Below are 24,136 nucleotides of genomic sequence, written 5' to 3' on the forward strand. Positions count from 1 at the left end.
CTTGAGGGCTACCCTATGTGAACATTCACATTCATGTGCACACCCCATGCATGGACCAGCTCTCTCAATAAGTCCTTCCCAGGTCACCTTCAGGTCTGGCTGAGAGATACAGAATGCCCTAGACCACTGAAGGGATCAACTGGTGTTCCGGTTCTGTTGCTCACTAAACACCATTTAAGACTCCTGGCTCTCTTGGACGTACACAATGATGTTTTGGGTCTCATCTTCAAATGTCAAGTTTTCTATGTTCTCTGATGAGGCAAACTTCCCTATTCTACTTGTGCCTGCACTTTCTAAAGTTCTTCTCCAGCAGAGGCTGGAGGGCATCTTTCAAAATGAATTCTTATACTCCAGCCATGGCCTGCCCATGCATTGCTTTCCAAATAGAGGAGGAGTTCAAATGAGGCAGTTTATCCCATCTGTTAAGTTAAATTGCAAGCTTTGCTGTTATTCCGCGCCATGGGAAGATCATATCGTTGGTATCTGCCATGGTTAGTTAGGAAATCTGAATATTATTAACTTTGTGCTAAAGATGCTGTATCTTTTATTGGGCTCAGGTATAAACTAATTTATTCTCCTACAGGAAGATGAGCTGGTGAAATCATTTACTTTGGATGTTTTTTATTGTTTGACTAATGTACAGTAACAGGCTCTTTGGTTCCAATTCCTTTTCAAAGACTTTGGCATAATAGTTACATATTTTGTTTTGGAAAATCAGAGTTCTTACTGGTAACTATAATTGTGTATCTTTATATGAGATAAGAGGATAATTATAGGAATATTAGTGTTTTAAGGATTAAATCAGAGAATTATTTAAACCCTTTTTACTTGTATAACATAATGAATATTTAACAGCAGTTATTTTTGGTGTTATTATTCCTCTGTTGAAAATCAGTAATAAAAAAAATGATTATTTCTACAAATCTTCATTAAGTACATGCTCATGGAATTTATAGTTTACTAATGGAGACAATTAATAGACAAATCAATACATACAGATTGTGATAAATGGTGTGATCAATTTACTGGTTAGAGCATATAAAATGTGCAGTGGGCAAATAATGTAGACTGCTCATCTCAGCATGGTCTGGGTGAGAAGATGATGTTTGGGTTGAAATTTAAGAGATAAGATGAAAAAAGCTATGGTGAGAACTCGTAAAGGGGTGGGATGAAACAAAGACCTTAGGACTGCATATGCAAAGCCATGCAGCTTGGCCTGGCTGCTGGAACTGCACCAACTCATGGGTAGCTGGCTGGTATAAGCAGCAAGATCTTCCTTGTTCATGGTGCTTTGGAGTAAGGAATTCCTACTGGACAGCCTCACAAGAAGCCTGGGCAACTGGGGATTCCCGGGAGTGTGGCTAAAGCAAAGAGTAGAGATTTATGAGATAGAAGCAGGGGTATTCAAAATTCAAAGGTTATATTAACAGGACAAAAAACCTAAATGTATGGGAAATTTTTTCAAAGAAAAGATTAAAATTTATCATTTTTATGGCACATATATCTTGGGAGATGCATACTGACATTTAAAAATACTCTGCCTATGATTCAGTAGATCTATAAAATAAAAGTTTGCCAAAATCATACCAAAAATACGTTGGTAAAATTTGTTATGAAAGAGTGATTTAAAAATATTTGAAGTATAAAAATAAATCAGCCTTTGTTTACTTTTTAAATTCAATGACCTCATCTACCTATGTTAGAGAAAGATAAATTGTCTTTACGATGCATGTAATATCAATGAATTTAAGGATATATCAATAAAAATACAACTATGTTTATTTCTGTTTTACTATCCTGAAAAATAACTAACCCTTTTCTCCTAATGGACTTAGAGCTTTATTAAGTCTGTGGGCATATGAAATCCTCAGATGAAAATGTAAAATTCCAGAAAAATGTATGATTAATCTTGACAGTGACAAACATTCACAAGATGTACCAAAATTCAGAGTCGGAATCTTCTTTGTAATTGTAAGCAAACTCTCAATGAACAACATCAATCAAGTTTTGTCTATAAGACTCTTTTAATCCTAGTTAAAATGTTTTATCAACTTGAAGATGAGTTCATGTTTATAATCATATGTGAAACTGTAAAGACTGAAATAAAATTGAATAATCCAATTTGCAACAGGGAGACTCAGATTCAAAAGATTTAAGATAGGAAGCTGGGAATCTATATTTTAAAAAGTTCATTCTAGCACATGGGACACAGGAACACACACACACACACACACACACACACAGCCAAGAATAAGTATCACTGGTCTACCCACTCTAGAACTAACATTTTCTTTTTTTTATTTTTTTGCGGTACTGGGGATTGAACTCAGGGCCTTGCGCTTGCAAGGCAAGCACTCTACCAGCTGAGCTATCTCCCCAGCCCTAGAACTAACATTTTCATATTTTAATATGTATATGAATCACTGCTGCAACTTGTTAAAATAAAAGCTTCTGATTTGACTATATGGGTGGATCCTAGGGTTCTGCATTTCTAGAAAGTTTCCAAGGAATGCTGTTGCTGGTGGTTCAAGGCTTTTGGGCAGATGGCTTCGTAACATTGTTTTGAAACTTTCCAGAAACAAGAAGTCCAAAACCTTTTTTGGCATTGACTCTCAGATATTATCATTCAGATGACCAAAAATAAAATCGTTTTGTATTATAGTTTTTTAATTTGAGAGTAATTTCAATTTCACTTCTTTCCCTGTTTAAGAATATCATTTTAAACTAAAGGGCACCAGGAGGAGTAATTATCTATAAATGCTACTGCATTCAGAGAAGTGCCTTTTGCCAGAAGTTCAAGTTTGTGTTTACTCTCAGCCCACACAGCAGTCAAATCGACTTTCCTGAGTCATTTTCAGTCTGTTTCTGCTCAGGCACTGTCATGGAGCTGACAATCCCACAGAATGTCTCACCTAATGCTCATTATGCCCAGACAACCCACCTGTGAATGCAGAGGTTCTTACCTCCAGAAGAGGCCAGAGAAAGAAATGGCCAGCCTTGAAAGAGAGAAGTATTTTTTAAGATAAATTTGGAAATCATTCCAGATTATGCACCAGTCCCATTAATTTAGCCCTTAGCTGAGAGACCCTTAGAGAGGAAAAACTTCATTTATTTATAATACAGTGGCTCATTATTTTTCTTCCCAGAAAACATTTGTTTTTAGTTCTTCTCAACCATATTAGATAAAAGCCTTGAAGTAGCATCTTTAGAGTCAGATTTTAGAGCTGTTGTTATGAATCTGGCAGTGGTCACTCTATAATGACAATAATAATGGGCCTAATTGCTGCATCAGACACTGTGTTACATACTTAATAAGCATTATCTTAATCTTACACAAGAATGTGAACTGAGTACTAGTGTTTCCTTAATTTTAAAATGAGAGTTTCGAGGTTTATCAAGGCTAAATAACTTGTCCCAGGTCATAAAATAGTAAGTGACATACATAAAAACGATTCTAGAAAGCAGACCATGGTAACAGCAGATGGCCTCACATAGTCTTTGCTCTGAGTTAAAGAACTTGAAATTTTCTTTGCCAGAGACCCATTTCTTTCCTTATACTACTAAGATTTGGGTCATGGGATTATAGTTCTATTATGCAGAATTTAACAGTGCTCTGGAAAAATGATGAATTGAACCCTCAGAGGGGATTTCCTAGCAGAAGACTGGTCTCTATGCTCACAATGAGGCCTTTCTTTTTGAGAGTAAGTTGAAACATTGCCCAGCCCATCCTACTCACTGTGGACACTATGAAATTAACGCTTGTTTAAAGTTTCTGTGCTCACTGAAGTGCAAGATGTAAAACGCTATTTTAGGCTTTTTGCACATGTATTTTTATAGTGCTTCCTGAAGCTTTAAAACATAATGAAAGAGGGGGTTACAGTACTTGCTTACTAAGTTGAGACATACTAGTGATTGCTCTAAAAATTTCATCTTCAGTCCTTATTCTCAAACAACATTCAGCATGTAATCACCATTTTATCCAATATTTATCCATCTAAATATTGTGTATATATATACATGCATATATACACACAAGCATGCACACATGCACAAACATATACTCACATATATGTTCAAGTTACATATATATATATATATATATATATATATATATATATATATATATGCAGGTATACACAAAACATTACTACATTATGTGTGTGTGTATAAATGTTTTGATGACTGTGGGTGATTGAGAAAAGGTAACAAATCTGGTTTGAGAATACATGTATTCAGGGCAATGTGGTAACTTGATATCTGACAAAAACCTATTCTATACCACATATTCAGGAATACAAACTGAAATTGGATACAGGGTGGGAAAGTTTGTATATTTTCTTTTAAAATTTTGTCCAAAAGAGATTCACTGAGTGCTGGTGCAAATGAAAATGGCAGCTTTTACAAGCGTTCATGTTTCCCTAGATCAGAAAAAGACAATCATCTCGCATGTGGCAGAGGTAGGAATTGAACTTGGGTCAGGGGAAGAAGTAAGTTCCAGGAAGTTCACTCAACTTCCGGATCCACCTTTAGCTTCCATCTTAACTATGTACGTGTTTGGTGGCAGGGTTGCGGGGGTGGGGGATAGTTCTGCCAGATCTGGTCATTTAAGACTGAATTACAGGAATAATATATGACTATCAGTCAAAATAGGTATGTATCTATATGATTGCAGTGCATCGACCACTGTATGAAATCCCAGCTCCGAAATGTTTGCTGAAATAAATGGTGACTTAAAGTCTGCAATTCCATTTTTCTTCATAGTGCCAGGTTCTTAACCGTCAAAGATGAATGAACTGCCTTTGCCTTTACTGCAAGCAAAGGGGAAAAATACAAATGCATACACCCTGGGGGCAGAAGAGGCAGGAAGAAGAAGCTCTCCTTAGTAGTTCAATTGAGGGGGGAGAATGCCTGGCGGTCTGTGGGAGTGGATCTAATTATCACTCTCTTACTTTCATGAATGGGTTCCTTCTAAAGGAGGAAATAGATGGTTGTGCCTGAATTCTTAGACTACATTATGATAATTTAAGCATCACATTCACAAATATAGTCTTTTTTTTTTTTTTTTTAATAAGTCCTTCCTGAGGCTGGGCAGGTGGGTAGGAAAACGTCAAGCATAGGAAAGGCAGAAATAAATGATAACTCATGGTGTATTTATAGACGGAAGGGCAGAGCACTCTGGAAAAATGGAGAGATACTTTAATACATTTTAATCCCCATCTGTACAGTTTAATCAGTTAGATTCACCATCAGGTGGATTTTTCTTTTTTTTTTTTTCTATATTCCCGTAAACTTGTTTAATTTCTCCTTCACCGTCAGTTTTTTGGTGAGAGGCAAATCAGATGTAATCTGCTTCTTGACCCATATTTTTGTTTTCTTAGCTTTACAAGTCAAAAATCCGATGATGACTATGAAGACTATGCTTCTAACAAAACCTGGGTCTTGACCCCTAAAGTTCCTGAGGGCGATGTCACTGTCATCTTAAACAACCTGTTGGAAGGATATGACAATAAACTTCGACCTGACATAGGAGGTATGATGAAGCTTTCTGAGAAGTGCACCTGAATGTGTCCGCCTTATCAGAAGAAAACATCAGCATACTTCAAGAGCCAGAAAGTCCTAAATTATACTTCTCTTACGAGTTGTAAAAATACATAGAGAATGTAAATAGCATTCAAGACTAGAGTGGGAGGGGCATTGATCAGTTCCACAAGAGAAAATGTGATTTTCATGTGAAGATTGAGAACCAGAAATGTAAATTTTCATAGTTATTCTGGACAAAGGCTGTAAAAAAATGATGACACCTCATGAAATACCATAAAAAATATAAGAAAAAATAATAGAAAAGACACACTGGCTATCTGCTGCTGTGTAACAAACAAGGACCTAATTACTTGGCCAACAACAGAAAACATTTCTTTAACACTACATTGGGAGTTGGGATAGCCTGGACCAAGCCAGGCTGGTGCTGGTAATTGGGGGCAGAGGTGCTGTAAGCATCTTTCATTCTAATCTTGGAACCAGTACACTAGTTAAGAGCTAGAGAGAAATGAGAAACTCGCAAAGTTTAATGCTTCGTCTTTGAATTGACATTTTAACTTCTGCCTATGCATCATTATCCAGAGCAAGACTGGTCAAGCCTAAAGTCTAGAGGCAGAGGAACAACCTCACCCAGATGAAGTTCAGACTACAGATGCCAGTATTCCTGAGTATTCTATTCACCCCAGAGACAGGCATAGTACTTTCTGGGAAAATGAATAAAGATGAGAAAAATGTACTTTGTTGAATCAAAGCCCAGAATGATATTATGAATCTTTGTTCATTAGATGCTAAATGAAAATGGAGCACCTGTGTTTGGTCAGGGATAGTATACTACAGATTTTTATCCCAGTCCACTCTGATAAATAGGTATATAATGAGCTTCCATATGCTTTCCTCATATTATCTATGTAGTCACACCATGCACTAATTCATTGAGAAAGATTGATTTGGGGTTGACTAGAGGCATGTGAGGATAAAGTAATCATAAAATGAATCAGCAGGGAGTGAGATTTCAAAATAATTCATAACACTCAGAGCTCTTTATGTCTACCTCATGTTTCCATTGTAGTTATTTTTTATGAATTACTAATTATTTTCTATGTGGGTAAAGTCAGGTTAAGATATGTAAGTTGAAGACAAAATGGCAAAATTCAAGATATCTGAGAAAAGAAGGAGGATAAGCTTCAAATAGTGTCTTTTGATTTCTCCATTTTTATGTAGTTTCAAAAGGATAATCAGTTTCAAAACTCTATTATGCTGGTTTATTGCATTTATATGCATAAAAAGAGAGGTTTCTTTGAAAACAAAGTTGTTACTCAAAGGTATTGAAGTAGTAACTGGTACTAAATTAGTTGTGAATAAAATAATTCTAATGTACCGAAACAAGTCTATTCTAGAAAATAAAGACTAAAATGATAAGATTTTGCACCTCTCCATGTGTGTATACCTCTATGTTTCTCGTTACAGTGAAACCAACATTAATTCACACAGACATGTATGTTAATAGCATTGGCCCAGTGAACGCTATCAATATGGTGAGTTTCATAATAAAATTGTCTTTTTTGTTAACATGAAAGTAACATGGAACATGACAATAAAGGAGATTAGGTTTAATGGGTTACTGTCTCATTGAATTTCTGACTACCCACAAATGGAGAAAGCCAAACAGAAAACAGTATGTGTATTTGAATTCAAAAGGAAAGTGAAATAAGCCAAACTTAGAAAGTTAAGAGTTGAATGTTTTCTCTCATGTATGTAAACTAGAGAGAGGGAAAGAGAACAGAATTAAAAGCAGAGGTAAGGGTGAAAAATGTCAGAAAAATTGAATGGAGAAAAATAGAACAAAGGAAGGTGATGGATAGGGAGGAGGGGGTTATGGGGAAGTACTGGGGAACAGAATTATGCTATATTTATGTATAAGTATTGCACAATAAATCCCATTTATATGTATAATGGTAATGCACTAATAATAATACTAATAATAATAAGGCAGATCAGTAGAGCAAGTGGATCTGAGGAAGCAGGGAGGGAGGGAAAAGAAGAGTACTGTGGAATGAGGTTGATTAAAATTACATTATGTGTATATGTGAATATGGCATAATGAATCCCACTAGTTATGTATAATTATAATGTATCAATAATTTTTTAAAAGATTAGGTTCAAGATTTTGGAAGGGAAAGAAAAATCTTTTGAATTTATTTTTTTTCCTCTTGTGATTTGAAGATAAATAAATTTTCAGAATTTTTTTGTTATAAAAATTAATAATATAGAAAAAATAAATTTATGAAATGTTATGATATTGAAACCCAGCAACTATTATATGTGTACCTGACAATTGCTAATTACAACAACAAAAAAATGAGTACTCCATTATTTTTTAGAAAATGGATGTTGTAGGGATGACAGAGTTTACATCAAATTAGAAAGGTTTTTCAGAGAAAATAGTTCATCAGTTATAATAAAGAATGTAACTTGATGTTCTTCTATAACATTTTCTACCCACATGTGAAGTGATACACTAGACTGAGTGTATCATAGAATGGAGTGGAGAAGGATAGAATGGAGTCAAAATATTATAATAATGTGCAGTATGATTTAACAAAATAATTTAATGTAGTATGGTACTGGCACAATTTAAAAAGTGCTTACCAAGCAAGCAATAACGATATTCTGTGATGAACCTATAGGGCACCACCTGCATGGCCCACGGCAATTCCTTTGTTTGTTTTACCATGAACCATTCATTATAACATGTTACATCTTTACAACAGAAGTTCTCAAAATCTTTAGTATTCTGACATGATCTGTAAATATTTAAAAAGAGGAATTTATAGGTATCAGTGTAACTTCATTCTTGTAGGCAGTTTATTTAAACTTAGATTTTTTGTTTTGTTTTGCTGTAGGAATCGAGTCCCCAGAACTGACCCAGGATCAGAGTTTGTAAAATGCTGGTGTTAAAATGTTTCCAGTTCTGTTTGATTTTTGTGGATTTTTTTTTCTTTTTTGGCTTTGTCTTTTGTTTTGGTCAAAGTGTATCCAAAATTTTTTGACATAGGGAAAGATACAAAACAGTGTGGATAGTGTAGGATAAGTACCTCTGACAGTGCATATTCTCTAAGGAATCAGTGATTTCCTGTTTTTTTTTTTTTTTTTATGTTTAACATAAAAAGAAATGTGGGGACTGGGCTGGGAAATACGACTTTTCGCCCTATCTCTCACCTTCTGTGAATATTGAGCTCTTTCTATTTCCTTTAATTTTTTTCTTTAAATTTTTAAGTTACAAAATTATGCAAAACTTCATTAGGTTAGTTATTATCAATGATGCCAGTATCAAAGAATTTAACCTGAAGTTTATTGTAATAATAGTTTATTCTTTGTTTTATATTCACATAAGGTGGTTTATTAAATGAGATGTTGCCTGAAAAGTGTTTAGCCAGAGTACTGACTCCAAATTAAGTACCTAATAGAACAAGAATAAAAGGAGAGCAGCCTTCTGCTTGACAGCTAGATGGTGGAAATAGCGGTGATGAAGTTGAGAAGCACAGCATCTTAGCATTATGGAGCTGGAGGGGACCTGAGCATGTATAGAATTATTTGCTTGTTTGTGAAGATGAGGGAAATGAGACCCAGGGAGTAAAGAGGTTTTCCCCAAAGACTGGCTCTAAATGTGGCAACCGCACTAGAACTCCAGCGTTCAGACTCCAGGCCTAATGGTCTGAATTTCACAGCACATTTGTTTTGCTTTGACTGAAGTCAATGATTTTTCTAGTTTAGTGACATCTGCTTGAGGGGAATCATTATAGTCATTTTAGAACAGGCTTTGTGATAGAGATGTAGTGCAAATATTAGAAATGATTTTTTAATTTCATTAATCTCATCTTCTTTAGAAATGAAAATGAAAAGCAGCAGTAATAAGTAGTTTAAAAAGATGTGTTACTTTTCATTGGCTGTTTGCTATCTGCCATGCATGTGTGAAGCACTTCATGTGTATTCCATTTTTCTATGTTCACATGACCTGCCTAGTTAGATTTCTTAGAATCTTCATTTTATTATGAGGCATCTGAAGCTTCAGCTTAGTATCATTTGGGATATTCTAGAGTTTGTTTCACTCTATAACAGTGATTGTGAACCTAGGAAGTTTTGATCCTTAGGAAACATTCCACAATGTTTAGAGGTAATTTTAGTTGTCACAACTTGGTTGGAGTGATGATGAAGTGGAGGGGTTGCTGCTGATGCCTAGAAAATAGAAGTAAGGATGCCACTGAATACACAACGATGCTTAGGACAATTTTCCACAGCAATGAATGAGGTGGCTCAAATACCATGACGGATTGTGCTCTCTAGACATGGGAAGCAAAGAATGACGTCAGGGCTATGAACTTTTTGTCAGAATATATTAAGAAAGGTCTAGTTTTTTTTTTTTAATAAAAATATTAAACTGTTTGCAAAAGATGGTTGAGGCAATGACCTTATACACAAAGCTATTGCTTCCTCTTGGAGTATGCAAAACCAAAGTAACTTTTACTCATATTGGCAATATGTGCAAGAATAAAATATACAAAATATATTCTTATTGTATTAAAATGTTCTGTTATCTTTCTCTTTAAAATAGGAATATACCATTGATATATTTTTTGCCCAAACATGGTATGACAGACGCTTGAAATTTAACAGCACCATTAAAGTCCTTCGATTGAATAGCAACATGGTGGGAAAAATCTGGATCCCAGACACTTTCTTCAGAAACTCCAAAAAGGCCGATGCACACTGGATAACCACTCCCAATAGGATGCTGAGAATTTGGAATGATGGCCGAGTGCTCTATACCCTAAGGTATTCTTCTGGAAAGGAAGCAGAGTAATCACTAGGAATATAATAACAATCAACCATACTAACTTTATAAAAGAAAAAAATGAAATTTCCAGCCTATATCAGGGTTGGTATGTCTGATGAAAATAGCATAGGACATCACCAAGTTTTTCTTTCTGTTATCAATAAAATTCATTAAAGTACTATTCATTGGTAGAACTCATTTTCTGTGATTAATGTAAGCGCACTGTTTTCTCACGACTGGTGTGAAATGTCCCTTGCCTTTGTGAGGTCTTCTGACATTTGCACCAAGCTTGGTATTTTGGGTGTAAGTCCTGCTAATTTAGAATAAGAAAATTAAAATAGTCATCTTAGGGACCACCACTTCTTGTGCTTGGAAATGTCCTCATTTCTATCTTCTTTAGCATTTCTTGCTAAAGAAGAATATTTGATGTGGGAGCGTCCATGGATTCTTTTTCTTTCAGCTGCACAATAGCAAGCACTTAGAATTTATTACCCTCTCTCCTGTCCCTCTTCCTTGTGACATTGCTAAGGTTGTGTGACATAATTTATTGTCTATTTTGGGATTAGACGTTTTTGGAAGAGTTGAAAAAGCCATCTTATATCTTCTGAATCTAGGTATTACATAATATTTGGAAAGTTTTCTATGTAAATTACTTTATGCCATTATTATCTTAACCCACTTCTTACTCATGAGCATTTAAGATATCATTACACTGAAGTTCCTCATTGGTGAGAGTACATTATTAAAGAGCACAATAGCTAAGTACATATACTTAGGAATCAACTGGATCTGGCTGTAGTTCTTTGCTCTCTATCTTATTATCTGTATGAACTAGGGGCAACTCTTCAGAAATTCTATACTAACTTGGCAGAAGCTGTATGATAACAGGATTCTTGGTTCTAGAAGACATCTCAAAGCTTTGCATAGTAAGCAAGATGATTTTACTTGGTTACACTTTTATTTAGATGAATTATGTGAGAACTGCAGGCACCACACTGTAACCCCTCCCCCACCTCTGCTACAGTTGAGCAAACCTGTACCTTTCATTTCAGAATGTCTATAAAATACAGGTAAATATTCTTACCTTACAGAACCATTACAAAGACAAAATGGGGTGATATATAAAATACCTAATATTGAGTCTCATAAATAGTAAACACAGAAGATATTAAAATATTTGTATATATTTTCAGTAAAAATATGAAAAATGTGATTCTTTTACATCTTAGTATCTCAGAACCTCTAACTTCAAAATGATTCATGTCACTTGTGACACGTATTTTTACGCCTTATGTAATATTTAATTTATAAAATGTAATACTTCAAAATCATTCCAAAGTCTTTATCAGAGTTAGATCAATTAGAGGAAAAAATGACCACAACTGCAAAAGAAATTCATTGCATCTATTTTAAATCCATGCATCATGGGTTTTGTTAAATTAGAGATAAGGGAATAACTGAAATTAGAAACCAGTGAAAAGCAAAGCCTGGTCCAATAAATCGGCATTCAGTCTAACTTTTGAAATATGAAACCAGTCACCCTGTCTCAAGCCTCTATCATTCTCATAACATTTTAGTCATTTTTTTGACTTATTAATTTGGGGAATCACTACTATATTTAATTATAAAAGCCACCTCAATATGTCACTCATAAGATTCAATTAAGACTTGCGTCTTTGCCAGTCTATCTATAGAGATGATTTTATTCTGGTTGCTTATCTATAATGAGCTGTGTGCATAGGGGGTGCACACATGCATAGTTGAATATGTCTGTATCTGCAATCTATCTGTATTATTTTCAACTTTAATAATTCAGGTTTAATTTGGAGAGATAATACTAATAAAATATCAAATTTAATTATAATTTAAATTATGAATAAAACCAGTCTTTTATTTGAAGTCCATGTAATTATGGAGCAGCAATGATGAAAACCTTCAGTTTTGAAGATTGATAAACCTAAACCCACATCTTAACCATGTCACTAGTTATGTGATTTTGGAAAAGTTCAAGCATGCTAAAGGCATAGTGACACTTATCAAATGGGGAAACAATTCACTCTATCCATTGCTTCTTAGAGAATTTAGAATATATTTGAAGATTAGTAATTACTCTAATACAATACTGAATGATCATTCTCTCCAATTAAATGTTATGCTAATTAGAAAATATTTTAAAAGAATGTTTTGAAAAAGCATGTTTATAATGTAAACACTGATATCTATATGTTTAAATAAAAAGAATTAAGAAATATGAAATTTTAAAACTTGTTATCCCTTCACCTGTCCAATTTTGAATTATATTCACAATTCTTAAAAGGTAGTCAAAACATCTGGCTCCTTTAAATCTTCTCCTTCCTGGATTCCCAGTCCAGGAACTTAGACTCAAAATCTGTGTGCATTAAGAAGTTTTCTAGATGCAAACTAATTCATACTCACTGGCAAGCATTTTTCTAATACGTCTGCACATATGTATGCACTATGGATTGGCAATGATACAATGTTCCTCTACCCTTTAACATTCCATTTAATGAATTCAAGATGTTCCATTATAAAAATGCATAAAAGTCCATTTGCAATACAGTAATTTTTAAACTTACCTATAGCAATTTAAAGCTAACAGCTGACAAGCACTTTCAAACAGAAGGTCCTGCTTTAATTAGCAGATAAGATCTGAGAATTCTCAGCATTCTTTTATATGCAAAGAGTAAATGAGCTTAAGTTCTTAAAACAGTTTGTTCTGTTAAGTAAGTTAAATATATTCACTGAGCAATCTCATGTGTGCAATTAATTTGCAAAAAAATTTAAAAAAATTAAAAAATAAATCCAAACACAAAACTTAAATGATCACAGATTTTGGATAAATGGAGTTGAGGTGAATGAGATGCTAAGGTTTGGTCTGTAAAAATGAACACACATTTAGTCTCTTAATTTTTGACTGGACTTAGTAGATTTCTTCAGTGAAGATCATTTTGTGTTACGGATTAGAATGTGAGATATACTCTAGAAATCATACTATTGTACATTTTAAAATTATTTTTAAAATCTTTCTTACTTTTAACATCTTTCTCTTTAGACTGACAATTGATGCTGAGTGCCAGTTACAGCTGCACAACTTCCCCATGGATGAGCACTCCTGTCCCCTGGAGTTCTCCAGCTGTAAGTGTAGTGCCTCTGCATTCCGTATCCCCTGTGGTCTGTGGTTTTTTTTCTACTCGAAATGTCAATCAACTGGGAGAATCACAGAGAATTGCAAGATGGCATAAAGCTATGCTGTTGAGTTTAAAGATGTTGACAGTCTTTCAGCGTCATCCCAGTTTATCTCAATTAGGCAGTTTCTGAAAAACAATTGATCTGTTTTATCTGGAATTACAGATAGGTTTCACTGGGGTTCAAACTTTTAATGAACTGGCAGTTTGCCTGGACCCAGGAATGGGTCCAGAATGTTGCAGCACATTGCTCATTAAGACCTCTCAAACAATGAATTACTGTTTTATTGGTATAATATATGTAAAATGCTTAGTATGCACCCTGACACAGTTAAACCCAATAAAAGCATGGCTTCTTATTAATTATTATTGTTATCAAATAATGAAGTGCCACAAGGTTCCATGATGACAAATCCAACCCAGACGAAATCTTAATAAACTTCACAGATTCCCAAATCCAAACAATCAATCCCTAATTTCCCCAAATGTTTGACTTACTTTAGTTCAGTATCTATGCAGTATGTATGTTAGGTCATTCATTCTATTACTTATTTTCTGTCTGCCAGTTCTGCATGTTAAGTAGAATGAAAGATAAGAGTATGGATGTTTTGTTTATTCATTTATTTATGGTGCTGGGCATCAAACCTAGCGCCTTGCAAATGCTAAACAAGAACTCTACCAACAAACTATATCCACAGCCTTAAATTCGTCTTCAGGCAAACATAATATCCCAGCCTGGAAGTCAGGGAGATTCCTACGAACCAATTAAATCATAACCAGAGTTAAAAAACAAATCACCAGTTCATCATTGCACCAATTTCAGTGTAAACCAGAGGAAAAACCTAAATGTACATCAAGTATACTTAGAAAAATTTTCATAGACAGTAGTTGCTACATGTGTTCAATTAATCACCATTTATCATCATTTTTAACGTAAGTTTTCCCATCTCACTGTAGATGGCTACCCACGTGAAGAGATTGTCTATCAGTGGAAGCGTAGTTCTGTCGAAGTGGGTGACACAAGATCTTGGAGGCTTTATCAATTTTCATTTGTCGGATTGAGAAATACCACTGAAGTAGTGAAGACAACTTCTGGTAAGAGGCACTTGAAAAGAATTTCAAGTAACCCTTCCGGAGTTAAAATTTTGTTATATATGGTTTCAAAATATTTTCAATGCCTGTCTAATAATGATATTCAGAAAATTAATGAAGTGCTTTAATTTTCCAGAGAAAATTATAATTGGTGTTCTAGTAGAATGGATAAACATAGCTGTATTTATCAATTGAAAGCAAATTGGATTCAAATTGGATTAGTAAATTATTTGCTAATTCATTTAAGCAAAAAATGAATGGCAATTATTTTTAAAAAGAAAATATTTATCAGGTGTAAATTTATTGTTTCTTTTAGGAAATATGTTTTCTAACATATTGAAAGAGCAACACTTGAAATAAACATACAGAGATAACATAACTTCAACAAATGCAGAAAAATGACTGTAATAGATATAGACTAATTCTCTATTCAATAATTTAATATTCCAACCTGACTTTATTAGTGGAAATAAACCAAGCTTTGGGTTCAAATCCCAACTCCATCAGTTATCAGGTATAGATACTGAGCAAAATTGTTGAATTTCTAAGGGGGTCAACTTTTCCAAGCACGCAAGTACCCAAGATGGATAAAAATAACCACTCACAGGGATTCTCTGTATGGAAAAAAACAGCAACAACAAAAAAGCCAAATGCTTAGAATAATGGAATGATACTTACCTGGCACTTGGAAATTTATCAGTAGTCAGTCTTACCAAAACTAATTATACTTTTCAGGTGTGCATGAGGCATCATGTGGTCAGTACTTCAGATTTTTCAAGAGAAGCTAAAAAGTCAAAGTTTTTATATGAACTCTCATAATTTATAATGGTATTATTTAATTGTTTTGAAATGCCAAGTGGAGTGAGTTAGACTTATTTCCAAACAAGAACTTTCTCCTGTGTGTTCAGTAGGAACACTGAAATACTGAATGTACACTCCATGCAGATGACTCCAATTACTCCTTTTAAACTTATGTAAATTTAAATATGTCATAATTTCAAATGCATTATGTTCTCAAATTATTATCTATTAAGGCATGCCACTAGAAATATATTTCCATGAGGTTAACTGATTTCTATTGATTTGTTCATATATACCTGTTTTTCCTAGAACTCACGGGATATTTTTTTGTGTGTTAAGTTGGAATAGACCTTGGTCTGTTGTACAGAGAGAAGAAAATTAAGAGACTGGAATTGTAACTCAGTGGTAGAGCGCCTAACTAGCATGTGTGAGCCATTGGGTTCAATCCTCAGCACCACATAAAAATAAATAAGGCATTGTGTCCATATGAAACTAAAAAACATATTTAAAAAGAAGAAAATTAAGAGCCTACATAAAGATAAAAATTCGAGATTTGCTTTTAAAAACACCATTCTCTAAATCAGGAGTTATTTGGTCCCAACACTGTTTTCAGTATCTGTGAGTTCCTTCTCAAGGATCTCATTCTGCAAATAGAAGCAGAAAGGTCAAGTAATGCTTCAGTATATTTTTGAAAGGTGGCCTTCTGTTCCCTTATTCACAGGAAATCCTGGCCATCAAGTACTAGAACAATCTTTCCTTTGGTTTATAAAAGCAAATAAAAAAAGAGATTGAGGATTGCCTTAGAGCTGAAGTCCTCCATCTGTGAAAGGAAGAGCATGTAAAAATAATCTCCAATTCTCTGTGCTTCTAGAATGCTGTATATTTGTATTTCTATAATTATTCTAGTACCCTAAAACAGAACTCACAAACTCATGACAAGCACATTTTTTGTTTAGTCATTTTGAGCCCAGAGTAGCACTGAGACCAAATGACAGAAGCAGAAGGGCTGGCTGTACATCACAGGGTCCAACGTGACTCTCCTCTCAATGTTCATAGGAAGAGAGATAGAGGGCATTTACCGACAATTAAGAGATAAAGCCAGAGTAAATTATCCTCTTATTCTAAGAGTAGCAAAGAGAATTGCCAACGTCTCACAAGGCTATTAGTCTTTCTGAGGAAATCACAGCAAATTCATATTGAAAAAGGTATTGGATTTGATACCCAGTAGCTTCACTTGCCTGAATTCATCAGCTCCTTTGTGAATTTTAACAGGATGGGTAAGCTCCATATTTGGTTTTCCCATTCCTTGCTCTTGCTGGTTTATACTTTGTGCACTATTTCAATGACTTCTATGAAGAGAAAAGTCTGAATTAAAAACTAGCTTCAAGACTGAATCATATGAGAGTTGATTTTGTAAACATTGGAAGATTTTTTGGATGTTTTAAAATCTTTTTTATTTGTTCTAATTTGTTGTACATGGCAATAGAATGAATTTATACATTTTGATAGATCGTACATAAAGTGAGTGTAATCTTTAATTTATCTGATTATACGCATTGTAGGATCACATCAGTCATGCAGTCATATATGTATGTGAGATAATAATGTCTCTTTCACTCTACCATTGTTTCCTATCCCCATACTGCCACTTTATCTTTGCATCAACACTCTATAACTAGTTAATATTTATAAAGAATATTTATTAATAACTTTTTTGGGAAATTATCAGAAGTCCAATTATAATGTTTTTGAATAATGATCATCATTATAAGGTGATTTTCTTCTTGACTTGTAGTAGACGTATCTTCCTTCAAGAAGTCTTAACTGGACATAAATATTGCCTGAAATGTGACATAGCTTATTGCAGAGTTTTCCAAACCTCATTCATTCAAGCTTGACAAAATAAAGTTACCTAAGTGGTAACTGTCCTGCTGGCTCCTTAGTGTATCAGAAAAATCTGTTGTAAAAGAACCAACTGCAAGGAACCCTGAGACCAAACAAAAGGAAGACAGATCTAGAATTGCACAGGATACAATTTGTTAGGAACTTTCTGACAGAAGCATGGTGAAGGGCAACAGTAAGACCAGTAGATCTCTGTGATGTGGGGCAGGTGGAGGGGGTCACGTAACAGTGAGTGTAAAATGACTTTATCCAAGCCGGAAGGTACCTGGGTTTTCTCAAGGTAACATCAAGAACATCAGACACATTCCTGGGGCTGAAGGTACCAGAGTCTGGTGGTAAGGCGCCATGTTCTCCCGTAACAGTATTTATGGGTGGCGTGCTGGGAAACAATGCTGGGGGAAAACAGACAAGGTTTACTATGGGCAGTCATGGCAGTTACAAGACCAGGCACCAGTGATCAGACCTAGCTTCATCTCCACACTTTGCCTTGTTTTTTTCAATTGGTTGCCTTGGTAAAATAAATGTGTTTTTCTTTAAAAATTAAGACAGTAAATGGAAAGCCAGAATCAACTGACATAAAAAGTTGATATGGAATATAAGAAACAAACAGATGTTCTTAAATTTCAAGTGCACATATTTGTGAGAACCAGATTGAAGATATTGAATACAAGAGAAAGAGAGAGATCACAGATACAGCACAGACTAATTAATATCAAAGTAAAACATTCTCCTTGATGTAATTAGGATAGAAGGAACATTTCATAGGAAACAATTTTCTCATCAGGTAGTTTAATGTTACTTGAAAGTCATTTCAGCCACCACCTGGATCATCTCCTTCACTCTCAGTTTTATCTGTACTACACTTGAGAAAAATATTTCCTTGGGGGTAGATAGATAAGACATGAGGAGACCCTTCATTCAGTCAATACATAAGAACGAATTCTGGATCCATGATTTCTCCTGCAAACCAGCATCTCTTCCTGACTATTCTATATCTGGCAAAAGCGGTACCATTGCCCCAGCGAGCCAAGCGTGAACACTCAGAGTCATTTCTCTGCCTCCCACATCCAATGAATCATGAAGGCAGTTATGCCTCTGAAAAATCTTGTGTAACTGTTCTCTTTCCAGTTGCCATTGCCACTGTCCCAGTTCCCGATTTTGTTTGTTCTGATCTGGACTATGTCAGAGGCTGAGGTAGCTAGGCCCCTGCTGTCAGTCTTCCTTTTAAGGTCTGTGCTGTACATAATAACCACAAAGGCTAGCACCTGGTTGCTCAATAACTACACGTGTCCTAAAGCACTTTGTGAAAATGACCTACTTTAATTCTCAAACTCAGTCACGCCTACAATTATTAACACAATGTTATCACTGTCAATGAAAAAACTGAGACTTCCAGGGGTTCATTTATTTGCAGGGATCTTGGGCAAGCTCTGGGACATGAACTCAAGTGATCTGTTCCCAGACACGTGCACATAATCATTATACTATTTCACTGCACTGGGGTACAGTGAGTCCCTGGGTACAGCTTACATCAGATGTCAAGAATCCCGTAGGTTCAATTAAGAACAAGCTTTTCTTTCTAATATGTCAGAAACCGATCTCATGAACTTTCCATCACTGTTTTCTGCACTTTCCCCTTTAATATTTTCCTGAATTCAGCCAATCCTCTACTCGTATTTAATCATGACTCTTCCCCTCTCCTCTTGCATGGCTTCTTAACTCATTCTTACCTTTCTATATTTATGATCTAATGACACCTCCTCAATGATGCTTTTACTAATCTTAACAGCAAAACAGTTTGGAACTATTTCTAAGAACATGCACTCTCACACATAATTGCAGTTTTGTTATATAGACACTTATTTTACTCCACAATTTCTGACCCTTTAGGCCAGTAAATGTGACAATTATCTTGATTAAAGTGTCTGTATTGTCTTTAGCAATGCACCCAAAGCACTGAATTTTCATGAAACAGATTCATAATTTTTGTCATATCCATGTAAATTAGCTATTATTTTCTTCCTTTGTTGTCTTTAACCTGCCTTTTTGGCCATATGCTAGTCATATTTTCCTGATTTCCAATCTAAGAAATACATAGCATATGAAAATGAAAAAGCTGTGCATCACTAAATTCATCTTCCTCTCCACTGGTGCATACAGATAGTTTTAGAAACACCAGCTTCATGGATGAAGTCCATGCTCTTTGCCTGATTTCTAAAATATCTACTACCTACTCCTCATCTTCAAATACCATTTGTCATTCTCCATTCTACCATCTTCTGATTTCCTGGATAGGCTGCACACCTACTCCAGTCTCTGCACATTTTAATTCCATTTTTTAATGCCAAGTTCAAATCCACTCTTGTGCATGCATCACCGTATATATACAAGAGAAACAATTCTCTGAATAGTGAATAAAAACGCTCTCCCTTTTCAGACTGTTTGAATTTATATGTCTTTGGAAAATAAGGAGACTCATTCTTGAAGTGAGTTATTTTATTTTTTTGGCAGAGAGGAAAATAAAAAGAAACAATTGAAGTTATACTTTCACTGAAGTGGCTGAAAGTGAGAGGGAGAAAAAGAGTCCTCTAAATGTCAAAGGAAAAATAAACAACTGTAGTATCAATTCCATAGTCTTTAGTTATTTTTGAGTTTCTGTGAGTTGTGAGCCTATTTTAATCAATACTAAAATTTTCAAACTACTTGGAATAATGCAGTATCTTAAAATAAATCAGTGGATGATGGTACCATATAGATTTTTATTTTATTTTTGAGCTTCAATTTAGAAAAGTTAACTTTGGTTTCAGGATAGGAAAATGTATGAGTTATGTAAATAGATCTGGACAAAGAGTAGCCATAGGGAAGTCACTTTTCCTCTTCAGTATGAGAGTACCTTTCTATAAAAAGAAGGCATTTTGTCAGGTGCTTCTTTAGAGTTCTCATCCTTAGCATTTTTTGTTAACCCCTAGTATAACCAAGGTTATGTCATGGATGTCATAATGTAAGAGCTACTTTCTTTACATATGAATGTTTTCCTAGGCTGTTTCTCCTTCAAGTTTTTAATTATGTTTTCAAAGCAAGACAAATGCAAAAATAAACTCCTTCATATTTAGAGTTTTAATTTGGGGAAAACAATACTCCTTCTCCATCTCTTTGGTCCTTAGTGATAAAACAAATACTTTCAGAAAATATTAACCAAAAATGGCAACTTATTTTTCTTTGATTTGCAAATATGGGAATATTTGTATAATACATTTAAAAATCACACATGAATTTTCAATTCCAAAATTTTCCCTACATTACCTCTCAGGAAATAGGTTTCAAGGGTTGGAAAGATATTTTATAGATAAATCATATGAAATCAAAGAAACTGTTTGGTTTCAGGGTGACACCTGTCATTGCTACTTAGCTTCCCTTGGCAAGAAAGCATTGTATGTTTCCATGGAGACAAAATGGGGCTGGGAACTATAGCTGTGTGCTTGGAAGGGACCATGGCTTTCTGATGTTTTAGCATCTCTGTGATATGCATGATACCATTTTATTTCTTTATCAAGCTTCTGAGAAAGTATTATCATTTTTTGCTTGACAGAAGAAGAAACTGAAGTTTAGATGGGCTAAGTAATTGGTTCAAGGACATTCAGTGAAATGGAGTTATTTATTTAGATCCATAATTTTGACTCTACTGTCTCTTATAAACATATTTCTTGAAGGGATAGATCAATTTGAGAAACTTATTTCTAATCTTGATAATGGCTACTTTTATAGGGACATTCAATAATGAAGTATTAGCACTTAATATGATAACCATGTGTATGCATGATCAAGTGAAATTGTAGAAATAGCATTTATGTTTAGATAGAGAACACAATAAAATCATAAACTTAATTTAATAATGAGAACCTTTCATTTTCCAGAAACATGTAAGGTCTATGGGGTGTTATCATCTACTAGCTAAGGGGTCCTCTTGGTCACTATTTTTTATCTGGACTTGATTAAGAAACTATTAGATCAAGTATATTTGTATAAATGTGTTCCTTGAAGAAAAATGTCCTTTGAATGCAAACATAATGAAAGATTTACATGACTAGTATTTAAAATAAGTTCAAGAATTAATCTCTTATTTTGATAGTCTATCAAAACCAACCAGGTCAAGAAAGCATTCAATTTTTGTTTTTTTCCTAACTTAATTGAAAATCTTATCTCACAACATTTAAAAGACACATCAGAGTAAGCATATGTAACTAAGAGATAACACCTGTCCAACTGCTGTACAAAAGTTAGTTTAAAACATTACCTTTTTTTTTTAACATATAAAAATGTGAGTGAGAATAGAGACAGCATACTGAGATTATGTTTTTCAAACAAAGTCAGGGCAGGTACTTTTTACCCAATTTTATGTAATTGAATGATTCCTACATCTTCTTTTGGCATTTTCAGAAAATAATGCTATTTAACATTACAGATATCAGCATTTAAGCATATCAAAGACTGAAAAAAGGCAGCAAATGGCAGTCAGGAAAATAATGAGTGAAGATCAGGACACATTGCATTACAGAATAACCCAGAAAATAATTTGCTGGAATTTGCTGGAATACAGACTAAAGGAGGCTTACCAGACTTTCTTCACAATTCTCACCTGTCACTCATGTAATCTATCTCATTCAGAAAATTAAGAACATCCAGTTTTATAAGTACACCCAAAATAGATCAGAAAATCCCCAGGAAAAAGGATTGACAAATATGTTAAACATGATTTGCAATGTAATTTTTTGTTTACTTTTGTATATGGGTATTAGTCAGCTTTTCATTGCTGTGACAAAGTACTTGGAAAAAATCAACTTAAAAGAAGACAGGGCTTATCTTGACTCACAGTTTCAGGGTTTTCAGTCCATAGTCCCTTCACTCCATAGTTTTCAGACCTTGATGAGGCAGAAATATCATGGCAGAGAGTATGAGGTGGAGCAAATCTGCTGAACTTCTTGGCACCTGAGAAGCAAAGAAAAGAAGGAAGTGACCAGGGTCCCAAGGTTCCTTGTAAGGGCAGACCCTGAATGTTCTAACTTCCTCCCATTAGACCCCACCTCCTAAAGATTCCACCACCTCTAAAGAGCTCCACAGGCTGGTGATCAAGACTTTAGTATATGGGTCTTGGGAGGACATTTAAAATCCAAACCATAACTGTGTATCTCTGCTAAAGTAATAGTGCCTTATAGTTAATATGGTACCCTTAATATAAATGTCCAATTTTTCATACTATCATCTTTTAATCTCCCACTTGAAAATTATCTGCTCCTTGTAATATACCATCTTTAAGAATGATGACAAGAGATTATACTAAAAAGTAGCATTTTCTTAAAATTAAAACTTTTTTCCCATGCTCAACATATCTAATTGTTTTGCCCATAAGCACTTCAGTACCAGCTCTATAAGATGACACTTTTAATTTTGAATAATGGAGCACAAGAAATACATGACATTGCTGATAAGACATAAAGTTGAAAATTTCAAATTAGACAATGAAGTTCACTAGAATAGTTTCCAAATATGTTTCTCCTCTGCCTATGATTAATAGGATCACGCACCTTGATTTTCACCATTTATATCTATTGTTCACTGCTAAATGGTGAAGAGTCATGTAATATAAAAGCCAGTGTGTAATTCATGAGCTGTGTAATAGCTCCTTGTTAAAGAGATAATGCAATCACGGACACCTATTGTAACCACATAATGATCACATTTCCTTAGCTGGCAAGTTCTTGTTACTGTATCAGTGACCAAGGGTGAAATTAGATTGATACAAACATAAAAAAATTGGGCTAAATCTTTTTTCCTTTTTTTTATTTGTTGTTTTTAATTATCCATGACAAAATCTTAAAAGATCAATTATAACTGGAAAATTATGCTACACACTAATGTCAGAGTGTGTGAATTGGTAACAAGTTGTCTAACTCCCCTCTACCCTGGGTTATTAAGCACAGGCAGAGTGAAATTATTGAACTCATTAAACAATTGAGACATTTCATAGGAAATCCTGAAATACCTTTACATCCTAAACAATTGTGCCCTATTCCCAAGCGAAAAGAGTTGTGTGGAGCAGTGTTATCAGCAGTCTCAACATGTGGGGTATGCAATTCACAGCTTACCGAAGTCCCTGTCACTTTCCTCTCCCACTTTCAGGAATATTAGTTTTCTTCTTAAATGACTACTTCCTTATTACAGAGAAGAATATGTATGCATGTCCTTACTGAAAATGGAGGAAGATGAGAGACAATCAATCCTCCAATGGCAGCAAGTGTATATCTATATATAGACAGCACTTCTATCGCAGAACAAGACTCTATGAATGTAAAAGCTGTGACTCAGCCAAGGTTGGTCTGAGAGCAGACATTAAGTGAGTTGCAAAGAAGTACCGGACCCTGTCTGAGGATCTGACTTGCTTTTTACATGCCACACCTGCCTCTCAGATGTCTAGCAGAAGCAATGCAAACTGATTTTAAGCTCATTCCATTCATCTTCACTTTCAGGGAAGAGAGATTTTGAATAAAAATAAAATTGTGCTGTCTGATAATATAGGGCATCTCTGCCTGTAGAGTTCTCTTTGTGTTTCTTTTTCAACTCAAATCAAGCAACTCAAAGTTTTATGGTCACTTTCCTGCCCCTTAGAGACCAGCAGTCTTGCATTGCCAAGTAGCATTCCATCCTTTTGTTGTTTTATAAAGACCTACAGAGCAATTGGTCTGCTGCAAAATCCTATTCTTCTTTT

At 34.7% G+C, this 24,136-nt stretch overlaps 1 protein-coding gene across 2 annotated transcripts in view; it reads left to right on the forward strand.

Moving 5' to 3' along the window:
• Gabrg2 (gamma-aminobutyric acid type A receptor subunit gamma2) overlaps positions 1–24,136 on the forward strand; it is an 88,039-nt gene that overhangs the window by 22,691 nt on the left and 41,212 nt on the right. For both annotated transcript variants that reach the window (XM_047556888.1, XM_047556889.1), the window contains exons 2-6: positions 5,379–5,530; positions 7,006–7,073; positions 10,151–10,371; positions 13,446–13,528; positions 14,536–14,673. In XM_047556888.1, coding sequence (XP_047412844.1) covers positions 5,379–5,530; positions 7,006–7,073; positions 10,151–10,371; positions 13,446–13,528; positions 14,536–14,673 — 662 coding nt within the window. The remainder of the gene's footprint in view (positions 1–5,378; positions 5,531–7,005; positions 7,074–10,150; positions 10,372–13,445; positions 13,529–14,535; positions 14,674–24,136) is intronic.

Source organism: Sciurus carolinensis, chromosome 6 (genome assembly GCF_902686445.1).
Source record: "Sciurus carolinensis chromosome 6, mSciCar1.2, whole genome shotgun sequence".
Lineage (NCBI taxonomy): Eukaryota > Metazoa > Chordata > Mammalia > Rodentia > Sciuridae > Sciurus > Sciurus carolinensis.